The sequence below is a fragment of the Populus alba genome, chromosome 6 (genome assembly GCF_005239225.2).
Source record: "Populus alba chromosome 6, ASM523922v2, whole genome shotgun sequence".
NCBI classification, from domain to species: domain Eukaryota; kingdom Viridiplantae; phylum Streptophyta; class Magnoliopsida; order Malpighiales; family Salicaceae; genus Populus; species Populus alba.
Genome location: NC_133289.1, coordinates 1,144,047 through 1,153,905, shown reverse-complemented (window position 1 = coordinate 1,153,905; position 9,859 = coordinate 1,144,047). Strand labels below are relative to the sequence as shown.

At 33.9% G+C, this 9,859-nt stretch overlaps 1 protein-coding gene across 1 annotated transcript; it reads left to right on the top strand.

Moving 5' to 3' along the window:
• Positions 1 to 2,086: 2,086 nt before the first annotated feature.
• Positions 2,087 to 6,493, top strand: LOC118046177 (uncharacterized). The gene is made up of 2 exons (XM_035054970.2): positions 2,087 to 2,156; positions 4,394 to 6,493. The coding sequence occupies exon 2, from the start codon at positions 4,403 to 4,405 to the stop codon at positions 6,380 to 6,382; it is 1,980 nt and encodes a 659-aa protein (XP_034910861.1). The 5' UTR covers positions 2,087 to 2,156; positions 4,394 to 4,402; the 3' UTR covers positions 6,383 to 6,493.
• The last annotated feature ends 3,366 nt before the right edge of the window (positions 6,494 to 9,859 follow it).

Sequence of the window (9,859 nt, the reverse complement as noted above, 5' to 3'; positions counted from 1 at the left end):
CCACAACCATCTTCGCTCTCTGGTGCAGCAAGGAGCATATATCCCAACAGCTACACAACGAAAACCACTAGCTTTATGAGCACCGAACAAAGCCACCCAACCATGCCCATACTCAATGTTTGCTACCTCAAATTTAGATTGGTTCCACAAAGCAAATAAACCCCCCTTCCTACCTTCCGCTATATTTCCAAACCACGAAACAGATGGGGCATTCCATAAACGCAAAACAAGAGTCAGAATAATCCTGCATTTTGGCCTCCTGGATGAAACAGACTTCCAAGTCATAATCAGAAATTAACTTCCCAATTACCCTTCGTTTGCTAGCAAACTCCATACCACAAATATTCCAGGACATAATCTTCATGAGAATCATAAAAACACATATCATTCACTTGCACGACAAACACTTACTGCATAGGAAGCTTATTGCTGCTTCTTCCAGTCCTCCTTCTCACGGTCCAGTTGCCTTTGAATTACCCCAACTGAGAGCTTCTCCTAACTGAACCATTTTCCTGGCTTCACAGCAAGACGCCTCCCCTTCACTTTCTTCATGTGAATGTATACTCTGGTTCAGATGCCGAACGTTGCTTTTCCTTGTGTTGTTGAAGAGTCTAAAGATTGAAGGCTTCCAGTAGAAGATATTTATCTTATCTTGGGTTGCTTTGAAAGAATAGTCCTCTGATGCTTGGGTGTGGACAGGTCATTGTTGGGTTGCATAGCATTTGTGTACTTATAGACGTGTGTGTCTTTATGGGCTACCTTTTTAGATGCAGTGATGAGCTGAGTGCTATTTGGGTCTTCTGGACACATTTGCTGGGGAAGGCCCAAACTATCAGTACCCAAATTATGCTGGGCTTCCAACTGGTTTAAGCCCATATTATGATGGACTGAGTCCTGGCCCGCATGAAAGTATGGTAAGGACTCTGGGATTATTGTTTCTTTTGAATAGCAGCTGTCAGTCAGAGTGAGAGTAGTAATTTGCAGCCCTAATCTCTGGAAAGAGATCTTTAACCATTGTGGAAATTAGATTCTGTCCCCCAATTTGGTAAACGCCATTTACTATGACAAGAAAGCTAGGATCATATCTTACTGTTTGCTCCCTCAACAAAATCGGTCACCATCATGTAGTATTTCTTCTCCTGCCACGTCATCGCTAAAAGAATTAAAATTGCCAAACTCGTTCGGCCACTTCATCGTCCATGTCATCTGAGTCCTTGTCCACGTCACCGTCATCTTCTCCTTGTGACAGCATAGCCATGAATTCTGGCATTGTGAAGGATATAGCTTCTGACACAGGGTAGTTCAAAGATTCAATTTCGGCAATACGCACCTGGTGAACTTCCCCATTCAATTTCTGACACAAGATGTTTATATCTTGGATTATTGTGCTTCAATTTCTAGAATTTAGCCTCTAGCTCTTGAAAACTGGATCAACGCCTTATTGGCATAAGATCAATTATTGATATTCATTATTACACGCAAGATTTTTGGAACAATTGAAATTCATGGCCATGTCATATGCTAATTCCGAGTAAGAAAAGCACTAAATATAAGTACTATTAACTTTAATGTGCTGCCCCATCATTTAAAGATTTGGCTTAATTGCGACAAAAGAGATATATTCTCACTTTATTTTTTTCTCTTTTTGAATAGCCCCAGGTAGTTTTAATTTAATTTTTGGGTATAATGCATGCGGTGTAAAGAAAATTCAAATTTCGTTTGATTCTAGCATATGATTTTGAAAGCCTTGTGTTTAATTTTGTTTGACGGAGTTAGCTTGCGAAAAGAAAACGTAAACAACTATGTCGTAATTTATTCTCTTTTTTTGCTCAATTTCTTACACTTTTCTTATACTCTTTATTTTTTTAGTCTTGGCTTGAGACAAGAGAAAGTAATTTATTCTTGTTTTTTTCCCTGTTCAAGAATGAGCTTTGATTTAAGTTGTAAGTGTTTAAATTCCTTACGTGCATCTTTCTATAACAGCTAGCCTATCGAAGCTTTAACTTGTGATGAAAGTAAAACATTTATTCCTTTTTTTCTTACAAATAGCAACCTATGATTTATTTGCTAAAATATATGCATACAAGTTCCCATTCACCGTCACTTTGAATAAACACACAATTTGGTGGCTGGGAAATTGAAGCATTGTTCTTCAGGTATGTTGAGATATGAGTTAATGTGTTTATCTTCCATTTCTTTTAATTAATCCTGATAATTTGATTTGTTGAGCATAGTTAAGGGAGCTCAGAAGGGAAATTTGTGATTTATTCTTGTTTTAAATTTATGCATTACTTGAATTATAAACACTACGTAAATTCTTATGTAATTACTAGCATTTTCTTTGATGTTTCTTTAGTTCAACATCATTTAAGCTGGTTAGAAGTTAATGTGCTAAAAGTGTTATTATTTTCTTATTTTGGTTGCTGGCACACCTGGTCGAACTGAAGGAAATGATCAAACTTGGGCATTCATTCAAAATGTGTCTGAAACTGCTTCAAAAAATAGATTTCCTTTCATATCATAACCTAAATTAATTTGATTCCCTTAAAGACAATAGGATGGCACTATCACTTGACATAATTTGCTACTAAAATAATAATATTAATTATTAAATTGCTTTTATGAATAATTATTTGATCAAATATTTTAATGATAATTAAAAATATATTTTTTCGAAGGTAGTTAAAGGGAAACACTAAATCCACATAGGATTTTCCTGAATCCTAGGTAACTATAGCACTATGCATCACTTTTCATTTATCACTATTGCGCTTCCCATAGCTAAATGGTGAAAAAAATATGATAATGTTTGGTTCTATGAGTTTTTTAGTTTTTATTTTACTTGAATTTATTTAATGTCAAGGATCATAAATAATTTGAACCCAAATTATATATATATATATATATATATATATATATATATATTTGTGTTTAAAGTTTTGATTTAAAATGCACTTTATTAATTCCTTGAATTGTCAATAAAAATTCAATTATTATATATATAAAAAAACTCCTTGAATTATCAAAATTGATAAGGTTTTGCTAGATGAAGAGTCAATCACAATTTTTTTTTTTATAAAGGTTCTGGGAATTTTTTTTAACACAAGGTTATACATCATCAGACCAATACAATTCAAGAATAAAAAGTGTCATTTAATTATATTCATAATTTCCATTATTATTATATGAAAATTTAATGTTCCTTTTAAAATATATATTCAAATTTGTTTTGATTTTTTTTTCAATAATTTTATTTTTTAATAGGAAGTAAAGAGGAAAATTTTATATCATTCACAATTTAACTAAATATTTTTGGACAACTTTAATGTACTTGGAAGAGGAAAAAATACATACCAAAAAGAAAATCCCTAGTTTTCGTATAAATATAATTAAATTTTAGAGTATATGTTTATAAGGAAAAAAATGAAGCACGTATGTTATTTGTGAAATTGTTGTGTGAAACAGATTTTGTTTTCTCTATTAGTCGATAAATATTAACATGCATGTTTATAAAGAGAAAAAAGAATAAAAAAGGGGTGACTTATTTGAAAAATTGATGTGTAAAAAGATTTTTTTTTCCTGTCCTGATAGGACATACCCTCATTTTTAGACATAAAAGTCTTTTAAATAATATTCCTATTTTGTAAGAACCAATAAAAGAATAATTAATTTATCATTATTTTATTTTTCATAATTTAATCTAATATAATAGCAACCAATCAAAAAAATATTTTTCATAATTTAATATAATACGGGTGAGTCAAAATGATGGACATAATGAGAATACATTTGAACACTCAAAAACTTATTCGAGAATACGTTCGAAGACTCAAAAACTTTTTCTTATATATATATATATATATAGACTAATGAAAGGACCTTTTTTTATTTTAATAAATTTATATTTGTCAAACATGAATGATTTTCTAGTTTTCCTATAAATGTTTTTTTAAGAATAATTAAAAGAAAAGGATGAAAATTATTAGAAAACTATTTGGTTAAAGTAATTTAAACCCGACCGGATCCCTGATTAAGAAAAAGTAACTCCAATGTAATTTATTATTTCAACTATTTTTTGGCTTATTTCAAAACAAAATACTAGGCTTGGCTTCTTAAATGAATTACTTAATTTAAAATTGTTTTTTGTTATTAATTTACAAGTCGTGGGATATCTCCGTTGCTTGAAACTGACATTTTTTAGTTTTCTTTAATTAAGTTAATTTTGGCTTATTTCAAAACAAAATACTTTGGAAAAAAAATTTTTTTTAAAAGCATAGGTTAATTTTATTTTTTAATTTTGAATTTAGTTATAATTAAGTTAATTTTGGGATTGTTTGGAACTATGCTGATTTTGTGCTGATTATTTTGGAAATTTTGTGTTGTGATGCCCTAGTCATCAACGATGGATACGCTTCGAATATTGATGTTACTCAGTCTCTTTCTGCAAACTATCCTCGCCATTTTTGGTCGTCGGCGGAAGTGCTTTACTGGATTCTGGCTTCGTTCTGTTGTTTGGTTAGCATACTTGTCAGCAGACTTGGTGGCAACTTTATCATTGGGTATCCTAGTTCGCAGCCAAACCAACTCTGCAAATCCTAACATGATTCCTGTATTTTGGGCTCCAATCCTACTTCTTCATCTTGGTGGCCCGGAAACTATTACGGCTTATTCATTGGCAGACAATGAATTATGGCTAAGGCGCCTTCTTGAGCTGGTAATCCAAGCTGGTGTGGTTTCTTATGTCCTGTTCAAGTTATGGAGCAAGGATACGATCATATTTGTAGCCATTCCCATCTTTGTTTCAGGAATTATTAAGTATGGGGAGAGGATTTGGGCTTTGAGGTTAGAAACCTTAAAGGATTTTAGAAGCGAAGATATATCATCCAGCACCAGAAGTGCATATGAGGTCAGAATTGTTCGTGAAGCTCGTCTTTTGTTCAAAGCGTTCCAGAAGCTGTCCACAAATTTTCTAGTCTTCGATTTTGATCAAACCAAGACCTATGAATTGGTTTCTAAGAAAAATGCGGAAGAAGCCTTCCACTTGATAGAAATAGAGCTGGGATTCCTGTATGATCGGCTTTATTCTAAGGTGACAGAGATTTCTTGGCTACGCGTCATTCTCCACTCTATCACCTGCTTATCCTCTATTTCTGCATTAGTCGTCTTCTCAATAATGACAACGAGAAAGAACGTCTATTCAAAAAAGGATACGGTGATATCTTACTTGTTGCTGGTTGGAGCTGTCTTGCTTGACTGTTATTCTATCACTGTGCTTCTCTTGTCCGACTGGGCTGTGATTTGGTTTACAAGTAGTAAGGTAGTGGGCGATTTTCTCTATCGAATCAAATGTCTTTCTCCGTTACTATCATTTTGTAGGGAGCGGAAAAGATGGTCAAGATCTATGGGACAACACAACTTAACAAGTGCTCAATCAAACAAGCCATTGAACGAGCTTCGTAAGCAGTACTTCGCAGGGAAATGGAGCATTCATCGCCGGGTGGATGTGGACGAGGTTTTAAAAGCATTGATCTTGCAACAAGTCATGGACAAACGTTCAAGGTACGATCCCGATACCAGTGATTTCCTTATCCTCCTTGAGCTATTGGAAGAGAGAGGTTACAATGCGCTTCTAAGCAAGTGTTGTTTCGATAAACTGGGATGGAGCGTGACTGATGTAGAATTCACTCAAAGCCTCCTCATTTGGCATGTTGCTACTCGTGTTTGTTACATTGACGATTCTCGGAAAATTGGTTTTGCCAAGGAACGAAATTGCGTAATGAGCAGCAGATCATTATCCAATTACATGCTGTATCTCCTGGTTTATCGTCCAGCTATGTTAGCGACAGAGCTCAGCGGAACAAGGTATGCAGAAACTACCTTTCATTTGGGTCGTCTCCTTTGCACGAATACAAAGGAAAAAATGGAGGGAAACAGTACCTTAGACGAATTGGATGAGTTATCGGTTCAGGAAGTGGATGCATTTTTCAATAAATTGCTTCTAGATCCAGTACCTGCCATGTTAAATGATATTAAAAGTACATGCGAAGGAGGAATGTCAGCCCTGCTAGATGGTTTCGTGCTTGCTATGTTATTGCAGTCATTGGAGACACATGATGGTTGGCCAAATGAAAAGAAATGGGAAATGATAAGTGAAGTGTGGGTGGACATGTTGATGTATGCTGCAAGTCATTGTGGATGGAAGCAGCATGCTGATGCACTTGCTCGAGGTGGGGAGCTACTCACTCATGTGTGTCTTCTCATGTCACATCTCGGTTTAAGCAAGCAATGTCGACCTGAAGTAAGTAAACAATTAGCTGATCAGTCTAAAAGGCTTGATGATCTGTCTGGACATCAATGGGTCTTTGAGATTCCTCTTGCTTAGCTAGTTTAGTCCTCTTGGGGTTTAGCTTTATTTTGTTGTTTTGATGTATTGTAACTTTTCATCATTTCCGCTGCTTGGTCAGTAAAAACATTGCTTGTTCTTAGTCTTTTAGACCTTTCGTTGCCTTGTTTTCTTGGCATCTTTTATTAATGACACAGGAAAAATAAACAAATCATCAACTCTTAGGCGGATCTTTTCCAGTTTCCCTTTACCAAATGTGGTCACCTATTCCATATGAATTGATGTAATCTAGCTTGTCATAATGGATGATTCTTAGCACTCATGTGCAGGTCTGCTATAAATAGATGAGAATCTGCCCAAAATAGAATATAGAAATGGCTTAGCAAATGTATTTTGGACAAATAAAACAGGTTTGTACTTAAGAGGAGATCTAGTTATTCTATATCAAAGTAATGACTCAGAAGGACAATAACTTTTGATTTATCCGTTGGATCACACTCTAATTTTTACAAGAGCTTCCTTAATTTCCCTATTAAAGCCATTACAACGCTACATGGATTGTTGAACTTTTAGATATTGAGAATCTCACTCGTACCCCCTGGTTTTGGTTGTTATTGTGATTTTGCTTTTTATTTTTGAATTTCTTGCTTCTTTCAAATTTTTTTTTTGTTTTTGTTTTTGTTTCCTAGTTGAGGTAAGGGTTATGACTTATTTAAGTCTTCATAAACCTTCTAAGAAGGTACATCTCCAGTATTTTAGAGAAAATAAACCTACAAATTTGGGGTTCACATTTGCAGCTCTCTTTGCTTATAAAACAATTATGTGTTCTTTGTTTGTTATTGTTGTTGTAACCCATTTTTGGATCCCCGTATAAAAAAGAAAAAAAATACAAAAAAATAAAAAATATAGTCAGAAGAAATCCAAAAAAAAAAAATTGTTGTGAGAATAGGATGCCGAAGCGCTTAGAAAATAGTTAAAAAATGGTTAAGGAGGTTTAAAAATATAAAGATTGAAATTTGTCAGTATATATTTGACTGATGAGAGCCCTGTTGAAAAAAGAAATTCAATTTGAGGAGAAAAGTCTAAAATCATATGTTTATGGACTCAATTAATTTTATTAAAGGTTTAATTGAATTTATGAAGGGTTTGATTGCAAGAAAAATTAATTTTTAAGTCAATTTAGGTTTTAATTAAAAGAAATTAAAGTTCGAGGATCAAATTATAATTTTTGAGAGTTAATTTGGTCAAATCAGGGGCTTAATTGCATAATATTGAAGTTTGATGGTCAATTAGAGACTTGATTGAATAAATCTAAAACCAAGGACCAAACAGAAAAAAGCGCACAAATAGAGGGACTGATTTCAAAAAATTAATGTTTTTGCACCTTTTTTTTTTAAAAAAAATAAAACGGCATGTTTTGTCCATAACTGTTAAAAAAAATAAAAACCAAAATAGTGTCATTTGGAACGGCACTGTATGTCTTCTTCCCTTTGATGCACAAGGGAGGGGAAGAAGAAGCAATTGTTCCCCTACATCTGCTCCTCTCCCTCTTTCTTCCAAAACCCAAAAAAACCAATAAATACCTCCACTTGCCTAAATTCTGACCCGTTGCCTACCACTAAATGAAAAAAAATAGAAGGGGCAAGCTCCTCAGGCGGCCCTAAGACAGCCGCCCAGTGGCCACTCGCCCACCCTACCCCTGTGCCATAACTGGACAGGTTTTTCACTGATAAATACTAGTGGGGGAGATAGAGGGGAAGAGAAGTAAGAGGAAAAAGAAAAAAAAGAGGGGAAAGCATAGAGAGAAGAGACAAACAAAGAGGAGGGAACGAATGAAGAGAAAGATTACAGAGAGAGGGGGAGATTGACCGGGAAGAGAGGTTTCAAGAGAGAGAAAAAATATTCAGACTAAAACAGAAGAGAAACGAAAGGGAATAAAAACAGGGGAGAACAGAGGAAGATTAGGGAAGAAGAAAGAAAAAGAACAAAAGACAGCGTAGAAAGCAGAAGGGAAAAACAGAGACCAGACAGACGAGGGAAAGGAAGAAAAAGCCAGGAAGAGCAAGCCAAAACAAACGAGGGGGAGAGAAAACACAGAGACTGGTGTTTCTGCACCGAGAGGAATAAGCGTCACAGACCATGAAAACATCCCCTTAAACCTGACGACCAACAAAATGTGTGTTGCACTCTAAAAAGTGACCCAAAACAACCCTTCACCATCTATTGTGAAAGTTTCCCTCCCCACTAGAGAGGTCTATGGATTTGAAAAAATTAATATCTATATTTGGAAATGTTGTGGATGTCTATGTACTTTTCTTTTTATAATAATCGAGATAATATATATTGATATGAAAGTTAGAGCCATCACGACGATGGCACTAGAAAAAAGAGTTCCGCACTAGAACAAGAATGACTGGTTTTCTCAATGCTTTGATCTCATTAAACCATGGGAAACGGATTTAATTAATTGCTATAGAAAGGTTTATCTAGCTTAGAGTTGAGGGTGTGCCTTTACATGTATACGGTGCAGATTTTTTTCCAATTCATATGTGCTCTTTGTTGTTAACCATTTTGGGACCCTAAATCTGATGACGTATTTTTGACTAATGAAGGCCCTATTGGTAAGAAAAAATCAATTTGAGTGGAAAACTTAAAATTGGATGTTTAAAAGACTCAATTGGAATCTTTCAAGGTTTAATTGAATTTATTAAGGGATTAATTGCAAGAAAAAATGATTTTTGAAGTTAATTTAGGCTTTAAATTAAAAAAAAATTAAAGTTTGGGGGTTGAATTGTAATTTTAAAAAATTAATTTGGTCAAACCATGGGCTTAATTGTATAAATATTAAAGTTTTATGGGCAATTAAGGACTTGATTAAAGAAATTCCAAAACCAAGGACCAAACTAAAAAAAAGGTGCATAAATGTAGAAGGCTGAAATTGACCAAATCAGGGGGCAAATTGAAAAAATTAAAAGTTTTTTTTTATCAATCAAGAGTCAAAATACACAAATTTAAAAACATAAAATTTATGTGCACAATTAAAAAATGAGAGGCAATTACGTGGTTGACAGATGAGTTTAGTTGGGGTTAAATTACATTAATTTAAAACCCTATAAATACCCCCTAATGTTCAGAGCTAGGGGGCGGAAAAAAGAGAGAAATATCTTGATAAGGAACATAAATGTGAAGGTTTATGAGCTAAACACAAAGGTTTCTTAAGTTTTTAGAGGATAGTAAGTTTTGAGGCAAAACTTTACAAAGGAAAGCAAAAGAAAAATAGTTGTTCTATTTATATTTTTTTTTTATCCAAAGTGAAGTTCATATAGCCTGCTTAGGGTGATATTAATTTTTATTTTTGGTTATCTACAAGCATGTAAATAAAGTTTGGAATGATTATCAAGTAATGTTATGTTTATCCTTTTGTTGCTGTGATTTTGCTTATGTAAGTTTTTGGATGGTTTTTTTGTTTTATGTTTATGATGTAAAAACAAATTTGTAATTTAGTTGTTTTTAATA

Excerpts from the sequence above, each read along its gene's own strand:
- LOC118046177 (XM_035054970.2), top strand. The coding sequence starts at position 4,403 with ATGGATACGCTTCGAATATTGATGTTACTCAGTCTCTTTCTGCAAACT.